The following is a 24,388-nucleotide window of genomic DNA, read 5'->3' on the forward strand; positions in this document are numbered from 1 at the left end:
TAAAGCCTTTGATTGTGTGGATCACAACAAACTGTGGCAAGTTCTTAAAGAGATGGGAGTACCAGACCATCTTGTCTCTTGAGAAACCTATATGCGGGTCAAGAAGCAACAGTGAGAACTGGACACGGAACCACTGATTGGTTCCAAATTGGAAAAGGAGTCCGGCAAGGCTGTATACTGTTGCCCTGCCAATTTAACTTATATGCAGAGCACATCATGAGAAAGGCAGGCCTAGATGAATCAAATGTTGGAATTAAGATTGCCGGGAGAAATATCAACAACTTAAGATATGCAGATACCACTCTAATGGCAGAAAGTGAAGAACTAAAGAGCCTTTTGTTGCGGGTGAAGAAAGAGAGTGCAAAAGTTGGGTTGAAACTTAACATTAAGAAAACCAAGATCATGGCATCCGGCCCTCTCAATTCTGGGCAAATAGATGGGGGAAGAAATGGAGGTAGTGACAGATTTTATTTTCCTGGGCTCCAAGATCACTGCAGATGGGGACTGTAGCCAAGAAATTAAAAGACGCTTGCTCCTGGGGAGGAAAGCCATGGCAAACCTAGACAGCACACTAAAAAGCAGAGACATCACCCTGTCAACAAAAGTGCGTATAGTCAAGGCTATGGTCTTCCCAGTTGCAATGTATGGCTGTGAAATTTGGACCATAAGAAAGGCTGAGTTCCAAAGAATTGAGGCCTTTGAACTATGGTGTTGGAGAAGACTCCTGCAAGTCCCTTGGACTGCAAGGCGTTCAAACCGGTCAGTCCTAGAGGAAACCAACCCTGACTGCTCTTTAGAAGGCCAGATCATGAAGTTGAAACTCTCTGGCCACCTAATGAGAAGGAAGGACTCACTGGAAAAGCGCCTAATGCTGGGAAAGATTGAGGGCAATAGAAGAAGGGGATGTGAGATTTAAAAACCCAAAATTTGATACTCACAACTCAAAGACAAGTCTGGTTAACAAAAGCAAAGATTTATTGAAAAGAAATTGAAAATAATAAAGAAAATAATAAAGAAAGAAAGCGTTTGCAAACGCAGCCTCTTAGACCCTTCCCAAGTTGGATTGGGTTCGAAGAGCGCACTGAGCAAGTTTCAAACTAGGCATTTATACTTTCTTTTCTCGATACATGCCCCCCTAAGAAACTTCGGTTAGTCTTTGAAGTCATTTACATTTCTAAAAGATCTTCTTTGAACTTTTACATCCAAAAGACTTATTGTAGCAACTTCCTTACATCCGTCACTACACTATCTTGTTTTACTCACCTTCTTGAGATGAGTATCCTTTTTAACATTTCAAAAGAACTTTGTTGATTACCATGTGTGAATTCTCTGTCTAAGCAGGAAATAGATGGCCCCCACATCTTAGTGTTACATTTGATACAATTCATTGGTGTTACATTTGGTACCATTTATAAAAGAATAACCTTTATTTATTTTCCTTTAATTCCACCCTTTTTCTCTTCTACCTGAATTATTCTTTTATACTTTTAGGAATTCATCATTTCCTAATTTTTTTTTTCAAATTCGTATGGAAGCAAGTTATTGTATTCTGAATCTTCTTTCCCCAACACTTGTTTTCCTACCTTCATTACTAACATTGTTTCTTTCTTCCCATTTTCAACTGAAGTTGTTATTAAAGTCATGTTCTTTTCATATAAGCAATCATCTGTACCTAAAGCATGAAACATTTGCTTTTATATAACTAATTTCCCAATATAAAGCACCTACAAAGTTGCTTGCACATAAACAAAGATACATATACATGATTACAAGCTTTCACATTTCTGTCAGTGACTTCTTTGACATATTCCTTATATGTAATATCGGACTGGGGTCTAATAATACAGTTTAGGGCCACAATGACAAAATAGAGAACCCATTTGGTTGGACAGTCCTTTTCTTTTTAAGTCAAATTAAAATAAGAAGTGATGTTCTCTCAAACTTCATTTTTGAAAATGAAACAATTGTTTGGGCCAGATCTGTAAAAAAATGTCTTTGATACTGAAGGAATCTCAAATGTGGTTTCCAGTTCAGGAAGATCAACTTGAACCCATATTTGTATCTGGTTCAATAGATAGCAAGTTCAAATGATACTGAAAAATCCATTGGTCTGGTTATCTTGAAGCACACCGGGTTGCAGGAATCCTTTTGATTATGCCAGGTTGGGTAGGATGTGCAAACATATTTGGCATTTAATGAGTACGCCTGTCTCCACACTTAGTCCATTTAGCTTGATTACAGTCAATAGCTTTACATGCATCAAAAAAAAAAGTTTCTGGCACTTTTCCATAAGTCTGGTGTTATTCTTCCCCAAAAGGTAATGTTTGTATGTTCCTCCATATGTCCAGATTTAAAGTTGTTGTTAAAGCTGCACTGTATTGACAGGAGCATAACAAGTGACCCTGTTGCCCCTTTGCAAGTGGAATACGTAGCCTTGTTATAAACACAACTCCCTTTTGACCATGGTCCTTCCTTCTACCAAAGAAGGTACGAGGGAAACAACAGTAGCAGAAGAAAAATATTGCAATACACAGTCCAGGTTCCAGGAACATGATTTTCAGGGTAGTCCAATCCATTGAGGTTTTTCTCATACTTGGATGGAAACAGTTCAACAGGCGAGGCAGGTTGAAATTTCATTTGCAGGCCGTCCAGCTGCAGAGCTTGTCACTGGAGAGGGAATGATGGGACTTTCCATGGACTCACGCCGTGATTCCTTAAATCAGGACTTGTCATGGTTGAGACCACTCAGGACTGGTATTTCTAGGTGACATTTCTTTTCACCTGAACCCACTCTCCAGGAACAACAATGGCCAGAGACAGGTGGTAGGGCAGCCTGGGCCTGTACTGAGATAGAAGAGAAAACCTACGCCAGATTAAATATTGAGTAATTTTCTACTCTTCCTCATTGACATTCTTGAAAGTAACAAAAGTCTCCCATACATCATTTGAAAGGGACAAAGAGAGTTTTCCTATTGAGGCCTATATTGAAATGGCCTCAAAGCCAAACTTTGTAAAGCTTTTTATTTACTTCTATTTATCACAGATTTGTTTAACTAAAATATAACAAAAACAAAGATTTAATAGTTGCTTCACAGTTTCTATTATAGGAATGAGAGAACTTGTGAACAAGAATGGAATGACAAACATCATACAGATATCTCCACTTTTTCAACACAATTTGAAATTAACATTCTTCATGGCAAAAATCTCAGAAGTTTCTGATAAAGCAAACCAGTCTTTCATTTATTATACATCCTATGAAGAGTGTTCATTGTGTAGTATCATCAGCATTTATCTCTTTTTTTTGCTGCTTCTGTGTTCTAGCTAATTTTTTTGTCTTTTCAACTTCCATCTCCCATCATGCAACATCCACCTCACTTTCTTCTACTTTCCATATTTCTATAGTACATTCTTGTTCCTTCAGCATTCTATGGCTTGTGTTAAGGCATACAATAATGCATGCAATTCACAAATCTGTGCAAACCAACTTAAAAACAACTTTTCTGTTTCTCCCTTCTATTATCCATTCATTCATTGCCCTTCTGCCACTCTGGCCTAACTTCTGTCTTTTCTGCTTCCACAGCTTCTATCAACTTTTGCATGAGCCAACTGTTTCCCTTAGCTATTAATCAGTCCTCTACATTTCTCTTCTCCAAAAGTATTGAAGATTCCATAATCCTTTTTGGAGTCAGTGTATATGTTCCCCTTTTCCTTTATTAACAATCTCAGAGCCTGTTGTAAGGCATAAAATCCACAGGTTAGTGCTGATTAAGGGAGGGAAATTCTCCCAGCTTCCATTTTCTTTCCATTTACTATCCCACCTTCATTGTGTGTTTTTTTCTTTTTTCCCCCAACTACTTTGCTATGAGCAAGTGGATACCACCTTTGGGCTTTCTGATTTAAAATTACCCACACTTAACAAGAAATGCTAACTACCAAGACTTCCCCAAATGTTAATTTAAGACAAAAATGCCACTGGCTGCCTCTTTCCCTAATAATTTTGCATGCAAATCATTAGTCAAAACAACATAGCCATTCACAATCCTAAAAAAAATCTTCCCAACTCCTTCCCTGTTCCAAACAAGGACAGAATTGCAATTCCCCCAATTCTCCCAGATATCACCTTCCATCAATGTGTCCTGCACACAGACACAAAACCATAAAAAAAAACCAACTCCACAAAAAGATCAGAGTAATTTCTTTTGGGTGATGTTTAACTAAAACTCAAAGATTTCAAAAAAATTGTCCAACAATTACTGTATCCTCTTTCCAAAAAAAAATTACAAGCTGAAACTGCAAGAGTGGGCATTACATTTCACACACACCCCCTTCCTCAGACCAGAATTCTAAGCAGAAAAAAATGGTTAAAATGACCAGCCCCCCCCCTCTCTTGTAAAGTAACTGGGGAGGGGGGAAGAGAAAGAGATAGGAGTAAAAGAAATTTTACAAAAATCTCACCACTAGATTTTTTTTGCTGTCCTTCACATGCATTTTCCATAAATTCTCTCACACATTGTCCATGAAACTTGTCTCATTGTTGTTGTTGGTTTTTTTTTTACAACAATAAAATCTGCAATTTACTATTCCTTTCACAGCCTGGGACTGGTGGGGGTGAGTGATGTTTGAAGGCTAACACACATATTTACATATCAGCAAATTAACTCATTCACTTCCATTCTGACTGCTTGCATAAACAATTTCACATACAAAAATTTCATTTCATACTTTCTCCAGACAAACCATACATTGTTAAATAAGGCCTTTTTGTTTGGTGTTATCAGAGAGGATTTTGACCCTCTTCCAAGTCTTGGAAATAACACAGAACAACACAGACAGACATATATACACAGATACTATTAAAACAACATTTATTTAGACATATGGCTTGTCTTACAAGACGTGAGAAAAATCATGAGGTGATTCCAACCGAACATGGTTTCTATAGGGCCCTTTAACCATCTCCTATTTTTCTCACCATTCCAAGTCCAAGCTTAATGTTCCAAATGTCCAAATATATATATAACAAAACAAAACACACATATCAATTTGGGGTTTTAGGCCAAAACAGGTCTCCCCTTTTAATTAAAAAAGGGGAAAAACATTTATGGTTACCTCCAATTTATCCCACCAACTTCAAAAGACAGTGGGGAAAGACTAAAAGGAATTTTGAACCTGGGGTCTTTTGCAAGTGTAAAGGGGGAGGGGAAACGTAGCACCCTCCTCACCTCACCTTTGACAAAGGGAATTGAATAGTCCAAAGAGCTAGATTAAAACAAAAAGATAGAAGAAAAACTTGCTTTTATTTCTTTGAATTTTCTTTTCTTTAGGTTTACAACAACAACTACAACAATTGCCCATCTTCTTTGAGAGTTTCCCTGATTATGGTTCCCAGAGGTTCTCGATCTTATGGCCACTCAAAATTTTCAACACCAGTTCGCTTACTCAAAATTTTCAACACCAGTTCACTTCCCTTCAGGCTGTCCTTTCCCCTCACGGGTTAAGGAAATGCAACCTTTCAGGTCCACTCGCTTTGGACTTACCAGTGTTCCCAGAACACAGCCCATCACACTCACACAGCCATTATCGCAGAAACCTCCCACAATCGCTCTCCTGACCACCCAGGTACAATTGCGTGCTTCCCTCCTTCGGGGCAAAGGTTTTTTACCTGGGCCAGTGCACTGGGTTACCTGGTCCTGGGCCTCAGTTGTTGACTCTTCCTTTTTCCTATTCTTTGATTTGGTAGACCAGAATTGTCAATTTAGTTTGGCTCAGAGCCTGCAATGGGAAGCTAGATCTAAGACAACTCCAGGCAGTTGAAATCAACAGGCGTGCCACTGGACTTTACTGAGAACAGCTCGCCCCAAGAGGCTCTTTCAAGCCCCACGTTTGGTCGCCAAGATTGTGAGATTTAAAAACCCAAAATTTGATACTCACAACTCAAAGACAAGTCTGGTTAACAAAAACAAAGATTTATTGAAAATAAATTGAAAATAATAAAGAAAATAATAAAGAAAGAAAGCGTTTGCAAACGTGGCCTCTTAGACCCTTCCCAAGTTGGATTGGGTTCGAAGAGCGCACTGAGCAAGTTTCAAACTAGGCATTTATACTTTCTTTTCTCCATACATGCCCCCCTAAGAAACTTCGGTTAGTCTTTGAAGTCATTTACATTTCTAAAAGATCTTCTTTGAACTTTTACATCCAAAAGACTTATTGTAGCAACTTCCTTACATCCGTCACTACACTATCTTGTTTTACTCACCTTCTTGAGGTGAGTATCCTTTTTAACATTTCAAAAGAACTTTGTTGACTACCCTGTGTGAATTCTCTGTCTAAGCAGGAAATAGATGGCCCCCACATCTTAGTGTTACATTTGATACAATTCATTGGTGTTACATTTGGTACCATTTATAAAAGAATAACCTTTATTTATTTTCCTTTAGGGACGACAGAGAATGAGGTGGCTGGATGGAGTCACTGAAGCAGTAGGTGTGAGCTTAAATGGACTCCAGAAGATGGTAGAGGACAGGAAGGCCTGGAGCAGGGATCTTCAAACTTGGCTCTTTTATGACTTGTGGACTTCAACTCCCAGAATGCCTCAGCCAGCGTGAGGAATTCTGGGAGGAATTCTGGGAGTTGAAGTCCACAAGTCATAAAAGGGCCAAGTTTGAGGACCCCTGGCCTGGAGGAACGTTGTCCACGGGGTCGCGATGGGTCGGTCACGACTTGGCAGCTAACAACAACAATGCGCCTACTAATTTTTTTTTAAAAGGCTTTTTTCAAACCTCCCCAATGTCAAAGGCAGGGAAATTCTCACAGACTTGCAAAACCTGTTTTGGAAGAAAAGAAGGAGAAAACGGGCGAAGCCAGCGCTCGAAAGAAACACGAGTTGCCGCCTTGTCACTTCCGTTTCACGAAGACCACGTGATAAATAAAGAAACTCTGGGAATCGCTTTTAGTGGGAAACGAAAGAGAAAGTGCTACACGGTCAGCCTGATTCCAAAAGTTATTCCGCTAGCCCAGAAGATGGCGGAGGGAGCGAGGACGTGCCCCTTTCCTGTGCTGGTGCAGGGAGCCTGGGGGAGCCGCGATCCCCCCAAAATTTTGAGAAATAAAATCCTCCGCTACTTCCAAAGCCGGAAAAGATCGGGAGGTGGAGAATGCGAGATCCAGAAGCGAGGGGGGCAGATCTTGGTTTGCTTTGCCCAGGAGGAAGGTAAAGGAAGCGTCTTATTCTCTCTTGGTGGTGGGGTTGCTTGGGAATTTTCACTCCCCCCTTTTTTCTCGTTTGCTGTAGGAGCGACGGTTTTAAGTACGACGTGAGTAAGAAGGGGAGGCTGGAATTCTGGTTTTCAGGATCGCAGTGTCGGTTTTGCTGCGTTCTTCCTCATATCGGATTGCTGCAAAAATTGTAACGAAAATTAAGCTTTTAGTGAAAAAAAAAGTCGCATGTTTGCCCTCCTCACGGGTCTTTCCACTCTTTTACTCCTCCAGTCTCTCCAAAGCTGTTTGAAAACTCAGAACCCCAAATTTTGGAATGCTGATCACGAGATCTAAAGATTATTACCCTTTGGCATTGAACTGGTCTTTTTAAAGTCCGTATCTGGAAGTACCATCCTCCTCAAGCCTAATATTTAACTCATGGGTCTTCAAACTCGCCCTTTTATGACCATGGACTTCAACTCCCAGAATTCCTCAGTCAGGCACACTGGCTGAGGAATTCTGGGAGTTGAAGTCCATGAGTCATAAAAGGGCCGAGTTTGAAGACCCCTGATTTAACTGGTCATTTAAAATTTGTAAAATTATTTGAAGAAATTCTAGCCTCAGAGTAAAAATGCACCTCTTAATTGTACTGATGTAGGAATGCTAGGGAGATGAAAGATTGCTGAACTAACCAATATTAAGCATGATGGCACAAAGGTTCAGATCCCCAAATTTTGGAATGCTGATCATGATATCTAAACATTATTACCCTTTGGCATTGAACAGTTGTTGTTTTTTTAAAGTCCAGATCTGGAAGTAGCATCCTCATCAAGCCTAATATTTATTAAACAAAATGCTAGCCTTAGATTAAAAATGCACCTTTATTTTTATTGATGTTCGAAAGCTAGGGAGAGAAGGGATTTCTGAACTAGCCAATATTAAGCATGATAACACAAAGGTTGCATTTGCTGCCTCTCTGTTTTTGTAAGTATAAATATTCTAATTGTAGCGCTACCACCGAAAGGGCTGCTGGAGTCCAGGTTCTCCTGGCCCTCTTTGTGTGGTTACCTCACTTAGCCATCTCTCCTTGGCTGAAACACGTGATGAGGTGGTGGTCAGTAATCAGACAGGTCATGTGCAGGGAAAGTATTCAGGTGGCTGGTCAGTTCTCTCTCTCCTCCCCCCTCACCGAAACTGCAGGCTTCCCCCATAGAAGCCTCTCTCATTCCTCCCTATCATCCTCTCTCTCTCAGGTTTATCCCCCACATTCTGGGCCTCAGCAGAGCCTCCACTCTGCTGCCTCCTCACTGACTCCTCCCCCAGGCATCTCCCAGAAATTCCTCTTCGGCTCACCCTTCTCCTGCCACATAATGATTCATGTAATGTATTTTTGTGACACAGTGAGGCAAAGAGTTCTCTCCCAGACGATCCATCATGAGCTTGATGTGACAGGAAGAGGAACCCTAAAGCTGGAGGTCTCCCTGTATGAAGCAACAGACTCGGATAAAGATAATGCAGCTAAGAAGGAAATAATTCCTGGGGAGGTAATATTAACCTCATAGATTTCATACCTTTGAAGAGAGATCAACTGAAGTTCCAGGCAGTAACGTTCTCATGCTAATGTTCCCCTCCTCTTTTTATTTCTAGGCTCTGAAAGAAGAAGGCCAAGCAAAAGAGAAGGGTAAATCAAAGTTTTAAACATTGAGACAATTTTACTTTGGCACTAAGGGAAATTTTGGAGATGGAAGCAGCTGTTGATGAAACAGGTTCTTGGTTTTTAAATGTTTGTATAAGGAGCAGATAATCTACCAGGGCAGAGGTTTTACAATGTTCTAGACTTTGAAAAGTATAGAAAACAGCAACTCAGAGGTTCTAATTCTTCTGAGTTTTGTTGTTTGGAGCTTGTTGGCATAAAGAAGAAGGCAAGAAAAGTGTGACAGGGTTCAAGATTCATACTACTAGTATGCAGTATGCATAAAGTGACTACAGAGAAAAACGATCCATTCAGAATAGTAGCATATATAATTTCCCAGCGATGGTGAAAGATGTAAGAGAAAAGGAAGGCCCTTTCCCAAACAATGCATAGGCAACCTATAGAATTTTTCTACTTCAAAATGTGTGTGCAGCCACACTGGCTTGAGTTGCTTTACAAGAGATTCAACAAATTCAGCATTTACTTTGAAGAATCACTGTGGATTGCTGTAGATATAGCTTTTTAGTTGCCAGTAAGCATGGTTAGAACTGAGTTAAGATCTCCTGTGTTAATACTGAATTATTTTAAAGAGAAACCAGGAGAACTATAATTAAGCTGGGATGTCCCGTTGCCTGGAGGCGGTCAGGGTCTGGATGGGGAGAAACAGGCTTCAGCTCAACCCTGACAAGACTGAGTGGCTGTGCGTGCTGGCATCTCGGGAAATGCAGATTATTCCATCTCTTACTATGGGGGGTGAGTTATTACCCCCCGTAGATCGGGCTCACGACTTGGGGGTCCTCCTAGATTCACAGCTCTCCTTAGAAGACCATATAGGAGCTGTGACTAGGGGGGCCTTCGCCTGGTGCGCCAGTTGCGGCCCTATCTAGACCGGGATGCCTTGCGCACAGTCACTCATGCGCTTGTGACCTCTCGTTTGGACTACTGCAACGCTCTCTACATGGGGCTGCCCTTGAGGACCACTCGGAGGCTTCAGCTGGTGCAGAATGCAGCCGCGCGAATAGTGTTGGGGGTCTCCCGATACTCCCATGTTACACCTCTGCTCCGCAAGCTGCATTGGCTGCCAGTTGCCCTCCGGGTGAGATTCAAGGTGCTGGTAATGACCTATAAAGCCCTACATGGCTTGGGTCCGGATTACCTACGGCAGCACCTACTGCCGGCGTCAACCTCCCTCCGTCCAGTGCGCTCCCAGAGTGGGCCTCCTCAGGGTGCCTCCGATCAGAGAATGTCGATTGGTGGCCCCCAGGGGGAGGGCGTTCTCTGTGGGCGCGCCAGACCTATGGAACCGCTTGCCGGTTGAGCTCCGGACGGCCCCCGAGCTTCTCTCCTTCCGGCGCGATATAAAAACCTGTCTATTTGAACAATCCGGCCTGGTCTGATGGGTTTGGGGTTTGGATTTGGTTTTAACATTGTTTTAATTATTGTATTATATTGGGCATAATTATTTAATCTTTTTTAACTTTTGTATGTATATTTTGATATTTTTTGCCCTGTACACTGCCCTGAGTCCTTCGGGAGAAGGGCGGTATAAAAATTTAATAAATGTAAATATAAATATAAATATGTTTGAAAAAGAATACCCTGGCATTTTTAAATAAAGATAAAAAATGTAACTTCAGTAAAGGGAATATAATTTTAAAGTAGTGTGATACTAATTTTTTATGCTGCCTTTTTAGATATAATTCAGGACAGCAAACATACCTAATTCTTTTGCCCCCTATTTCCCCCCCCCAGAACAGCAGTCCTCTGTGGTGGGCTGGGCTGAGAAAAAGGGATTGGCCCAAAATCACTGAGTCAGCTTTCATGCCTAAGGGAGAGCTGGAAATCACAGTCTTTGCTGGTTTCTGGGCCAGCCACTTAGCCACTATTCCAAACTGGCTCCCTGGTATATTTTAAGTAATTTTAAAATATAAGCCAACCCTGTGCAGCTGAATCTTTTTATTTATTCCTCTTTTTTTAAAATTAGAAGTAGAAGACTGCCAAACAAAGAACACTACCCTAAGAAGTGGGCCAGCTGCGGAAGCTCCGCATTCTGAGAAGGATATTCTTGACTATTCTCAAAGATCTTCACAAGTAGTCCTTGAAAATGTTGACGAAAATATCCACCTGGACACATTGACGCTACTGGTGGATAACATCAATGCTCTTCTGGGAGATAGTGCCTTCCATATTGAAGAGATAAATGAGAAGAAGGCTGCAGTAGTAACCTTTCAGCAAAGCACTGGTAAGTTCTCTAAGCTCATTGCTCAGATGTTTGATATTTGGAGAATCTTACGGTGTACGATACCCTTTCCTAGTTGAGTGTGTTTCTGATACGTTGAACTTTAGTCCCTGTCACCTATAGTCATTTGGGGGCTCACAAGAACTTGAACCCCACAAATCTATGAGAGTTGTTGATCAGGATTCTGATTCCTATATTGAAATGGCTGAAATAAAGGACATGTATCCTGAGTGTGGGGAAGGAGGATAGGGAAATCACAAAAGGTCTTAAACAAAACTTGCTAAAAATGGGCATGGGTATTTTGCTACTTTCTTTCTGTTAATCAGCTGTGTTTCCTGCTTATGGATACAAGTATAAAAGTAAAAAGTATAAATTGGGTGAGACCTGGCTTAAAAACAGTTACTGGGAGAGGGACCTCGGAGTCCTAGTGGACAATGATTATGAGCCAGCAGTGTGCAGCAGCAACCAAAAAAGCTAATTGTCAAGCCCCTGGGTTGTATAAACAGAGACATAGAATCAAGATCACACAAAGTATTAGTTCCGCCTTGTAAAACCCTAGTCAAACCACCCAATTTTGGTCACCATATTACAAAAAAGATGTTGAGAGTTTGGAAAAAAATTCAGAGAAGAGCAACCAAGATAATCGGAGGCCTGAAGACTAAAACATACAAAGAATGGCTACAGGACTTGGGTTTGGCTAGTCTAAAAAGAAGAAATAGGACAGACATGATGGCAGTATTCTAGTATCTGAGGGACTGCCACAAGAATGAGCGGGTCATGTTCAGCAGAGCACCAAAGGGAAGGACGAGAAACAATGTTTGGAAACTGATCAAAGAGAGAAGCAACCTGGAATTAAGGAGAAACTTCCTGACAGTGAAGACAATCAACCAGTGGAACAGCTTGCCTCCAGAAATCATGGGCACTGCATCACTGGAAATTTTTAAGACTAGACAATCACCTGTTTGAGATGATATAGGTTCTCCTGCTTGAGATGGATTAGAAGACCTCCAAGGTCCCTTCCAGCTCTATTCTATTCTACTCTAAAAGCATGCTCAAGAAGTTGTTCAGGGTCTTTCCAGCTTTATGGGAGGACCCACCTTTGTCTAGATCTGAATAAACATGTGACTCAGAGAGAGTTGGACTCTGCCTCTTTGTCTGTGCTGGACCAGACTTAGTGCTCCTGCTTAACAGGAGCACCGTAGCCCTTAATAATTTTTTCTCAGATCTGTGTCCCTTAACTTTTTTGTCTTTTAACTCCCACCACTGCTAACTTATTTTTTCCCTAGCAAGTATTAAATGAAAATTAAGAGTCCAGAACATCTTTTGCAGGCCTTGAAGCTGAAGAATATTTCCATATTACCTAGGCATTTGTTCATGTCTCAATTGTTTCTAGAAACTTGGTGAAATGCGAGCTCTTCTGCTCCCATACCTGAAGATTCTGAAATGCTGCTTAATCTACACTTCCTAATTTCAAAATGTCACTTCAAAAGGTTTTCTTCTTTCGTTCATGTAAGCAGCAGTCAGTAACCCTGCATAACGCTTTACTATCCTTCACACGGGGCGGGGGAGCTATGTTCTGGGTTCTTTTTACATTGCTAAGCCATGTGAGCGATGGCTAAAGGAAAGTGTTAAAGGTGACTTGCTGCCATGAGACCATTTGGCCCTCTACTTAGTAGATGTGTTTCTCATAGGTAGATAAGAAAATAGGAACTACCTTTTGATGCCAGAAAACTACCTACTAGCCGATTCCCCATTCTAATTCTAAAGGAGAAGTATTAAGGCCAGATGCTCTTCCTCCTTCTTTTAAAAGACGTGCATAATTAGGGAGATACTATTCATCACTATAAGGGACGCGGTGGCTCAGTGGGTTAGGACGCTGAGCTTGTCGATCAGAAGGTCGGCAGTTTGGCGGGTCGAATCCCGAGTGCCGCGTAACAGAGTGAGCGCCTGTTACTTGTCCCAGCTTCTGCCAACCTAGCAGTTCGAAAGCACGTAAAAATGCAAGTAGAAAAATAGGGACCGCTCCGGTGGGAAGGTAACAGCGTTCCGTGCGCCTTTGGTGTCTAGTCATGCTGGCCACATGACCACAGAGACGTCCTCGGATAAGCGCTGGCTCTTAGGCTTTGAAACGGAGATGAGCGCCGGCCCCTAGAGTTGGAAACGACTAGCACGCATGTGCGGGGGAGCCTTTACCTTTACCTTATTCATCACTACTGTTTTCCAGTTCCTCTGTACAGGAGGTCCTTGGTCTATGACCTGGGGTCAAAATTCTGCCAGCTAAGGACCCCCTGTCACATGATTGTATTTTGGGCAACTGGCCTCCGTTGCAGTATCCCATGGTTACGTGATCGTGATCTATGACATTTTTGCTGAAAACCTTTTACTTTTGATTTTCTGCAAAAATGCTTCATAGTGAACAGTGGGTTTGCTTAATGACTGCAGCATTTGCTTAACAATTGCAGCAATCACTTGACGACCATAACAAAAAGAATTGTAAAATTGGGTTGGTCATGACTTACAAACAGTTGTAGGCTGAGAACTACTATACCATCTGCTAATTTATTCAATTAATCTCCCCACCCTTTTTCTCAAAAATGCATTCAGTTCCCTACAAAAGGTCCTGCTCTAAACATGCAGATTGCTTTTAATCTACAAAATTCCTGGGTGAAAGTGACATGTCTTACCAGATATTGTCAATGTTGGGAGAATGGCAGCCACTTGCAAACTGGTGACTACATGCATACCTCCGTGCACTATTCTTGACAACTGCATGGAAGTAGTTTGCTTTTACTTCTTTACAGGATGTTTTTCCATTCTCAAACTATCAACCCAAGGTATTCCCTGGAAGTATCCTATCCAAATAGTAACCCAATATTTGCTTACGTTTTGGGGGGAATTGGCCAGGGTTGCAGTGTCCCAAGCTCAAGGGATCACTTTTTGTAATCTTCTGACAAGCACTATCAATGGGGAAGCCTGATTCACTTAACCGTGTTACTAACGACTGCAGTGATTCCTTTAACAATTGTGGCGAGAAAAATTGTAACAGGGCAAAATTCACTTCACAACTGTCTCACTTAGCAACAGAAATTTTGGGCTCAATTGTGTTTGTTAGTTGAGAGCTACCTATAATTGAATCTTTAAACTGTTTTCACATGTGTGCACAGAAATGGGAAGCAGATATTTAAGAACTTCTGATTTCTATTTCTAGCAGCTACAAATTTTCTTAAGCAATGTTCCAAAAACCACAGATTCCAGCAGTACAGACTTACAGCCAGATCCCTCGAATTGACTAATATAGTCAAAGTTGAGAATATTCCAGCTGCAACATCCAGCGAATTCCTAACCCTTTACTTTGAAAGTCCAAAACATGGAGGAGGGCAGGTGTCCGATATTCAGATGTTACCTACAGAAGATTCAGCTCTGGTTAAATTTGGTGACTCCCAAGGTAATTGTTCTATTTTTACACAAAAGGAGTTTGATACTGCTTGGCTACAAATCAAAAACTGATGTGGGAAGTTTGGGCACATAACAGCATTGGGCTTGATGTGTGCTTATCAATAGAATTTCAAAGGGCAGAATTAGTAAGAAGACACAGCAGCAGCAGCCCAAAACTGATTATTACATCACAGGACAAAGATTGGAGCTTGTGAGACAGACTATGTGCCTATATTGCTTTACTCCCTGGATGTGGTTTGCAGCATAAAGAAATGTGCTTGAATTATGGAACATTTATTGCAGAGATGGAGTTGAAAATTGTTTGCTAAAAGATATAGGAATATTATGTGATGAAAGTAAAGTGAGTTTGATACATGATGGAAATAAGCATAAATATTCACAGAACTAGGTTAGTAGAAGGTCCATATTTTATTGTGATGGTTAATTGGTAGTCTGGACTGTCCAGTTTTCTTTTATGTTTTAACTTTTTTAATTCTGTATTTGACTTTTGTGAATTGCCCAGAGTAGGCAGCCATCATACATTTAATTAATAGTAATAAATGGTTCAGTTTTGATCAGAGAATAAAGCAAACATGTATGTTGTGACTGAAATATATTTGTGACTTAATTAATGGAATGAATGATTGCAAGCTATGCACAAATGGCTAAAAACTAGGACAACTAGATTGTGCTTAAAGAGAAAATGTATGTAGAAATATTTAAGACTTACAAATATTGGTAGAAAGATGTAGTTTATTATGACAAATATGGTATTGATCAAATTGATCAAATGAATAATACTGGATTTTTAAAAAAATATTGGTGAGGAATCAACTGATTTTCAGAAGCTGTATTCCAGGAAATTCAAAAATTATTGTTTTGTAAGTTCTGTTAACTGCATGGTATCTAAATTGTATCTATTTCTATTGCAACCTCTGATTCAAATTCTCAGTATATTCTATTTTTTTGTTTGTTTGTTTATAGCTGCCCTGACAGCATTGAAAAAGCAGCACTCATTAAATGGCCAGACAGTCCTGGTTTATCCATTCTACAGTTCATTGAATACAGTTTTGTATGGAAAGGAGAAGCCACAAATCAAGATGCCAGAATCAATCAGTGTCCCTTTAGATCCTTATATATGGCAATTTCTACAAGGAAACTATAAATTAATCCAAGAAATAGAGAAAGAAATGGCCAATTGTTTCTGTGAAGTAATATGGCCCCAGAGAACCTGTGAGCAACCAGAACTCGTATTGTCTCCCTCAGCTATCTTAGCTAAGCAAGGAAAGTCCACAAAAGAATTGGTTAGGTCTTGGAAAGATAAAGTTTCTGAGGAGTTTGCATGCATCTTGTCAAAGTTCGGGACAGTTAAATGCAAAATCATTCCAGAAGCATGGGAGACCGTTGAAAGCAATTTGTTAAAAAATGTACTGGCTGTGCCGGACGACTCCAAAAATTGGGTTACTGTAGCTGGTTTTGCATTCACTGTGGGTTGTGTGGAGAAAGAGTTGAGGGAATATATAGAACATTTGACCAAGGATCTTGAAATAGCCAGGCAAACATTACAGCAAACGTTGTCAATTTCCCCAGTAAAGTATAAAGTTTTGCAGCATATCTTGCTAGAAGAGAATATCAATGAAGAACACACTGGGCTGAAATGGAGTTATGATGCTTCAGCAAAGCAGTTGCAACTGAATGGGATACCTACAGAGGTTTTCAAAATGAAAAGTGACTTACTAGAGAAGATGTGCAGAATAGTGGACAAAAATGTCAATATTCATCCTTCTATTTTTCAGTTCCTACAAAGTGCAGACCCTGTTAAGTTGTCATGGAGCCTGTTTACGGCAAATAAAATTAATGCTGCCTTTGAACTTACACATGATTCTATAGCTTTGGTAGGATATTCTCCTGAAGGCCTCTTAAAAGCAGAGGAACAAATAAAGAAATGCTTGAATCATGAATGCGTTATATTGAAGGACCAGGAACTCATTCACAGAAAACAATGGAAAGAATTAATTAAGCATCTTCAGAAGCTAAATAATTCTGTTGAGGAAAGTGTAATAATTATTGAGGACAGGATTGATTTGGAAGGAGATGCTAAAATTATTGTGGCTGGTTATACAAAAGTTGTAGCTGATGTCTACCAGCAACTTTCAGATTTTGTTGAAAGAAACATCCACATGCAAACAGTAATTCCTGTCAAGTCAGTGGCTATGGTGCAGTTTATAGAGGAGGAAAAACAGAAGGTTTGGTGTGATTTGAACAAGAAAGGCCTGAGTATTAATTTTGGACTCAGGCCAAAACAGAAGAACATTGTCTTGAGTGGACCCAAAGTAGAAGTGACAGAGGCAGCAGTGATGGTACAACAAATGCTGTGTTCACTGCACTCTGTGAATGTAGTGTTTGATAAACCTGGAGTGAAAGACCTTTTTAGAAACCAAGAACGTTACTATGTTAACCAAGTGAAAACAGAATTCAACTGTTTGATCAGATTGCAAAGAGATGATGAGAAAAATGGAAGTTCTGCGGAAAATGTAGAACACCTTCAAACCAAGGTAAACTTAAAAAATGGTGTGGTGATACGGGTCTGTATGGGAGATCTGACCCGTTATCAAGCTGATGTGGTGGTCAACGCATCAAATGAAACACTGAAGCACATTGGTGGCCTTGCCAATGCTTTGCTAAAAGCGGCTGGTCCACAGTTGCAAGATGAATGTGATTGTCTCATACAGAAACATGGAGATCTGAAGCCTGGCTGTGCAGTAATCACAGGAGCTTGGAACTTGCCGTGTAAACAGGTGATTCATGCTGTTGGGCCAAGATGGACCAGTGCCGACAAAGAAAACTGTATAAAACTATTAAAGAAAGCTGTAAGGGAAAGCTTAAAACTGGCAGAAAAATTCAGTCATCGCTCCATAGCCATCCCTGCCATAAGCTCTGGGATTTTTGGATTCCCAATAAAAGAGTGCACTCATTCCATTTTAACAGCCATCAAGGAAACCTTAGAAGAATTTTCTGAGAACGGCAGCCTGAAAGATATTTGCCTGGTAGATATGACCCCCCAAACAGTTCAGGCTTTTTCTGATGCTTTACGCGAAGTGTTTAAAAGTGGACCACCCCAGCCCACATCATTGTCTTCTCCATCAAACAGTCAACTTGCAGAGAGTAAAGACGATCTTGTAGTGACTTCTGATGATGGTCTGAAACTTATCCTAGAAGAAAAAGGCATCGAAGATGCTACGGTAAGCATTTATATTAGCAGTGGAACTTAAATTATCTTCAATGCAGCTAAAACATATTTTTATTCATTTAGAACCATTTGTATTATGCTTCTAAAATGCTGAAATTTTGATACATTGAAGGAGAAGTGTTAAACAAAATTGGCATCTGAATATTGTCTTCTCCAATGCCCAGATGGATTCGTTGTGTTAGATAAGAATTAGATGCACATCTTGGAGAAGACTGGAATAGTCTTTTCGTTTTGACAACTTTAAAAACTTTGCCTTTGGAGAGATGACTCTGAACCTGGGATGTGCTGCATGAGTAGTGGAAAATTCTAATTTTCACATCCGGGCAAAGGATATGGACTGAAATTCCATGCTCTATTTTATGGGTTCTGTTAATGGAAATTCTGCTATTCTTGTAACAGGAACTGCTATTCCTATTACAGATTCTCTACAATATTTGTTGAGATGCTAAGCAGCAAGAATAGGAGTTATAATTTGTAGAATGTCATTCGAGCCCTATTATTAGTCAGTGTTAATCTTATTTCAGTATAATGTTGAATCTGAATGGGTCATCATCTTTCTTTGTAATTCTAGAGTGTTTTCTGATTATTGCAATTAGTAGATTCTATCCCTTTTTGATTAAGGAATTTTTATGGGAGGAAAAAGTAAAAATAATAAGATATTAATGTATGATATCTTACTGTTTAGCAAAAAGGCAGTCAAAGCGGAAAAGTAAATGCATTTTCACCATGATTGTCTATAAAGATCCTCAGTCATCCAGGTCTTCGTTGTTCCAAAGATGCTTTTTCATGAGGCAACTGGATTTTTTCGTTTTTTCGTGAAGATATTTCCCTTCTCATCCAAGAAGCTTTTTCAGCTCTGACTGGATGGTGGGAATGGAAGGTGTGCTGCCACCACGTGGCTGTTTTGGGAAATTATACATTATGCTAATGGGCCAGCTAACCCCTCCCTCTTTGTGATGTATTTCCCCCTTTTCTGAGCTAGCTTTCTTCTTCTTGGCTCTGTGCCTGATATCCTTCATTAACCAGCAAAGGTGATACAGCAGACATGTGCTGTAGACTTACGTGCAGACGCTGGGAATTATTACCATTTTCTGACCTTGGAAATGCTTCAGATATCATCTTAACGCACCCCACCTGTTGTATCCTACTCTACAAGCAATAAAGGTATTTCTATATGATAAAAGTGTTTCCACGAGTTCTACTATCTGAGTGTTTCCACGAGTTCTACTATCTGGAGAAAGAGAGCTGTTAATGGTAATGGCATCTGCTTATATAGACCATAGAAGTCTTAATAAGAGATTAATTACAGTACAACGGCTTTTGATTCAGAATAGAAGGATTTATACTCCTGGCAGACAGCTGGTCATTTGCATTCTTTTACAGAGTCATTGATGTCACCTGACGGTTTATCTGTGTCGTCAGGGTCACCTGAGTGGTGCAAATGGGTGTTGAGCCTTCTTGGAACTGTTGAAAGGACTGTGTTGTAGACTGAAGATACAGTCAGGTCCAGAAATATTGGGACATCGACACAATTCTAACATCTTTGGCTCTATACACCACCACAATGGATTTGGAATGAAACAAACACAATGTGCTTTAACTGCAGACTGTCAGCTTTAATTTGAGGGTATTTACATCCAACTCGGGTGAACGGTGTAGGAATTACAACAGTTTGCATTTGTGCCTCCCACTTGCTAAGGGACCAATAGTAATGGGACAATTGGCTTCTCAGCTGTTCCATGGTCAGGTGTGTGATATTCCGTCATTACCCCAATTACAATGTGCAGATAAAACGCCCAGAGTTCATTTCAAGTGTGCTATTTGCATTTAGAATCTGTTGCTGTCAACTCTCAAGATGAGATCCAAAGAGCTGTCACTATCAGTGAAGCAAGCCATCATTAGGCTGAAGAAACAAAACAAACCCATCAGAGAGATAGCAAGAACATTAGGTGTGGCCAAAACAACTGTTTGGAACATTCTCAAAAAGAAGGAACGCACCGGTGAGCTCAGCAACACCAAAAGACCCGGGAGAACATGGAAAACAACTGTGGTGGATGACCGAAGAATTCTTTCCCTGGTGAAGAAAACACCCTTCACAACAGTTGGCCAGATCAAGAACACTCTCCAGGAGGTAGGTGTATGTGTGTCAAAGTCAAAAATCAAGAGAAGACTTCACCAGAGTGAATACAGAGGGTTCACCACAAGATGTAAACCATTGGTGAGCCTCAAAAACAGGAAGGCCAGATTAGAGTTTGCCAAACGACATCTAAAAAAACCGTCACAGTTCTGGAACAACATCCTATGGACAGATGAGACCAAGATCAACGTGTACCAGAGTGATGGGAAGAGAAGAGTATGGAGAAGGAAAGGAACTGCTCATGATCCTAAGCATACCACCTCATCAGTGAAGCATGCCAATGGAACTGATTCTCTTGTATTTATTGATGATGTGACTGCTGACAAAAGCAGCAGGATGAAGTCTGATGTGTTTCGGGCAATATTATCTGCTCACATTCAGCCAAATGCTGCAGAACTCATTGGACGGCGCTTCACAGTGCAGATGGACAATGACCCAAAGCATACTGCAAAAGCAACCAAAGAGTTTATGAAGGGACAGAAGTGGAATGTTATGCAATGGCCAAGTCAATCACCTGACCTGAATCCCATTGAGCATGCATTTCACTTGCTGAAGACAAAACTGAAGGGAAAATGCCCCAAGAACAAGCAGGAACTGAAGATAGTTGCAGTAGAGGCCTGGCAGAGCATCACCAGGGATGAAACCCAGCGTCTGGTGATGTCTATGCGTTCCAGACTTCAGGCTGTGATTGTCTGCAAAGGATTTGCAACCAAGTATTAAAAAGGGAAAGTTTGATTTATGATTATTATTCTGTCCCATTACTATTGGTCCCTTACCAAGTGGGAGGCACATATGCCAACTGTTGTAATTCCTACACCGTTCACCCGAGTTGGATGTAAATGCCCTCAAATTAAAGCTGACAGTCTGCAGTTAAAGCACAATGTGTTTGTTTCATTCCAAATCCATTGTGGTGGTGTATAGAGCCAAAGATGTTAGAATTGTGTCGATGTCCCAATATTTCTGGACCTGACTGTAGATGATGTCAGATCCCTCCCCTTCTGTTGAGAGAAGGCTGTTCAGTTTTGATGTAGATGGCCTCTTCAACCCCTCTTTCAAACCAGCAGTCCTCTTTGTCTAAAATGTTGACTCTTCTGTCTTCGAAAAACAAAAAAGTCCAGTTGCCTCATGAAAAAGCATCTTTCGTTGTTAATGGAAAAGGCATGCCTAGAACTTGATAATGGGAGGAAGCACTAATGATTTCTCCTCCATTCGTCCAACTCTTGAATTGATAATCCATGCCAAATTGGGAACTAATTCATTATGATATGAGTCATTGGTGATGGAGTTGCAAAACATTAGCACCCCTTTTCCCATACCGTTCCCATTCCCTGCTGGAGTCTCCAGTGGATCAAAGATGTCTCATTTGTTTAAGGACTGTTTTCTCCCTGTGTTACCTTAATAACAGCATCGTGGGTCAAAGAATACTCTGTGATACACATACTTAGCTCCTAGTCAGTTAATCTTGTAATACATAAAATCTTCTTGGAAGTAATTTTAACGTGGCTTTGATTCCAGACGGATGTTATCGTAAGCACTATTGGTGAGGATCTAAAGCTTGGCGTAGGCCCACTTTCAAAAGCTGTGCTGCAGAAGGCTGGAGTTGAGCTTCAAGATGAGTTTGATCAAGTGGTCCAAGATCAAGGAGCCCTAGGCAACTGTGTAATTCAAACCGACGGGCATAACCTTGCCTGTGTTTTGTTCCATGTTATAGTTCCACAGTGGGATAGAGGAAAAGGGACTGCAATCAAGGTACTGGTTCATTTTGCTTCCTTGTTTGCTGTCATTGTCTTGGAATGTAATGTTCACGAGTCAACAAGAAGGATTGCTGATGACCCTTGTTTATAATCTTATGTCTCTGCATGACATTAACAATTCAGGTTAAAGAATAGTGGAAGCCGATACTTCCTTTTATGCTCCTTGTGCATATTCAAGTCAGTTTCTTGAGCTTTGCCAGTACTTTCCTGGGCATTCTCAATAGCTCTGTTATTGGTTTTGTTTTTAACGTCTGTGTGTCAGTTTGTACTAAAGTTAAAAAGCATGCATGCTAAATTGTCCATCTTATTCCCGAATACTTAATATACTTGGAAAATAAGCTAAGAATTTTGGGTGCTAGAATGAGTTCAGCTTATCTGCAGATGGTTTATCTACAAGGATATACGATCATAGTTTTTAAATTTACCCATATATACTTGTGAATAAGCCCATCTGTGTATAAGCTGACCCTCGAATTTTTAACTAAAATACCATGATAAATTGGAACAGCTTATCCATGGGTAGCATATTTTCCATTGTGCTTTGGTTAAAAATTTTGAGGGTTGGCTTATCTGCTGATGGGCTGATACCAGAATACATACATTATGTCTTCTTACTTTAAAAAAGGAGGTGTTACTTTGTAAGCCATTCTTCAAAACCAGAGCCATGATTTTGATGCAATTGATTATGCTGAGTTGAAGTTGAATGTAGTGTTCCATGTTTTTCATATCCCTATCTTTATGTGTGAATGAGGTTGATCTGTGCACACCTCTTGTCTATTCTGGCTCCTAAATTAAGATTTGTCTTAATATTGGGCCTTTTAAAGCACGATTGTGAAATATTGTTTTATATTTTACAGAAACTTCAAAACATCATGAGGAAATGTCTGGAGAGGACTGAAATGTTATCATTAAAGTCTATCTCATTCCCAGCCATTGGTACTGGAGGTTTTAATTTTCCAAATTCTGAGGTGGCTAACTGTATGTTTAAGGAAATACTTACGTTTGGTAGAAAGAAGAATTTCAAATCCCTTCGGAAAGTTCATGTGCTCCTACATCCAAAAGATGAAGACAATATAAAGGTAATGTTACTTTTCTTCCAAATAAGAAATTGCCATTTGTTTTTAAGAAACCTCAAACTTTACCTCGCAAAAATAATTGTAAATGTCCAGCTAATAATTACAAAATAATTACGGCAGCAGCCAAGCTGGATTGTTAGATGGGCATCTACTTTCCCAGATACAGTCAAAGGTGGTCCACATATCTTTCAAACTTACAATGTGATTTGCTTGATTTTGGCTAAATTCATTCATTCATTCACTCACCTTTACTATTATCCACCTTTACTATTTTTAGAAATACGGCGGTAAATACCCAATAAACCTTCCTCATTCTGTTTTCCCTACAGCAACAACCCTGTAAGGTTGGTTGGGTTGAGAGAGTAACTGGCCCAAAATAACCAGGTTAGTTTTTCATGGCTAAAATGGAACTTGAATTCATGGTTTCCTGGTTTCTAGCCATTACACCAAACTGGCTCTCTTACCAAACTTTTGTTTTGTTAGGGTTTGTGACATGGCATGTTCAAATCCAGCCAAATGTGGCGTATCCCATTAACCATGTTTAAACATTCTATGGAATTGTGCAGATTTGACTACTATCCTATTTAACTGTATTTTTATTTTTTCATTCAATCATCTCTCCTGCTCAAAGATAACAGATGACTGTCCTATCTTTCAGGGCAGTCAAATTAAACAGTTACCCACAGTTCCATGTTTTTGGCAGGGTAGTGGTAGGGTGGGTGAAGCAATTTTAGTAAATTTTAGTAAAAATACAGAGTTAACAGCTTGCTGGCTTCCCCCTGTTCAAGAAGCTGTTATATTTTACTGAAGATGTTGGATGCACCTATTTTTAGTAGAAACACTCATTGTATCAAGGGGCATCCAATGACACTCTCCCTCATGACCCCCAAATTTGTGAGTCCGTTACCCCCAGTGCCATTATTCAGTTTTTGTAAGAATGGTTCCATGGTGTTATTGTTGCTTTTTTGCAAAGTTTTGGAAACAGGTGGATAACTTTCCCCCCTAGGCATTTACAGAAGTTTTTCGATCTGGGATTGATGGTGTCCTCCAGGCTGCGCCACCGAGCAGTGAAGAAATGGCAGGTAATGGGTGGGCTCAGTTGGGCAGACTTTTCTTCTTTCTCCACCTTTTTCTTATTATGAGTTCCAGAACTATATTAGGTCCGACTGGGATGTAAAATGAGTTATATGTGGACAGGCCTTCCTTTACATACTACCAGTTATAGCTATTAGAAGAATGGAGGGACTACATTTTCAGAAGATGTTTTATACCAGGGGTCCTCAACCTCTGGCCCATGGCCCACTACTGGACCTTGGCCCATTTGGAACCGGGCCGTGGAAGTGGCAGGTGAGCACGCTCGCGTGCCCATCCCTCACACATAGTCATTCCCTCTCACTCCCCCCCCCCCAGCCAGTCTGCAAAGCAGGAAAGGCTGGGGATCTTCTGATTTATACTTTCTTTCAGAATGGCCATGAACTCATATGCAAAGCCATAGCATGATTTGTTTGGCTTTGGTAGCATTTTTACATGCTTTCGAACTGCTAGGTTGGCAGAAGCTGGGACGAGTAACAGGCGTTCACTCTGTTACACGGCACTCGGGATTC

General features: G+C 40.5%; 1 protein-coding gene across 1 annotated transcript in view; it reads left to right on the top strand.

Moving 5' to 3' along the window:
• Window positions 1-6,901: 6,901 nt before the first annotated feature.
• Window positions 6,902-24,388, top strand: part of LOC310648728 (protein mono-ADP-ribosyltransferase PARP14-like) — a 44,553-nt gene continuing 27,066 nt past the window's right edge. Inside the window, exons 1-9 of the mRNA XM_083376747.1 lie at window positions 6,902-7,213; window positions 8,602-8,744; window positions 8,848-8,881; window positions 10,878-11,135; window positions 14,341-14,577; window positions 15,552-17,809; window positions 21,470-21,703; window positions 22,566-22,787; window positions 23,791-23,866. Coding sequence (XP_083232873.1) covers window positions 7,024-7,213; window positions 8,602-8,744; window positions 8,848-8,881; window positions 10,878-11,135; window positions 14,341-14,577; window positions 15,552-17,809; window positions 21,470-21,703; window positions 22,566-22,787; window positions 23,791-23,866 — 3,652 coding nt within the window. The 5' untranslated portion in view covers window positions 6,902-7,023. The remainder of the gene's footprint in view (window positions 7,214-8,601; window positions 8,745-8,847; window positions 8,882-10,877; window positions 11,136-14,340; window positions 14,578-15,551; window positions 17,810-21,469; window positions 21,704-22,565; window positions 22,788-23,790; window positions 23,867-24,388) is intronic.

The sequence above is a fragment of the Vipera ursinii genome, assembly GCF_947247035.1.
Source record: "Vipera ursinii genome assembly, chromosome: 1".
Taxonomy (NCBI): Eukaryota; Metazoa; Chordata; class Lepidosauria; order Squamata; family Viperidae; genus Vipera; species Vipera ursinii.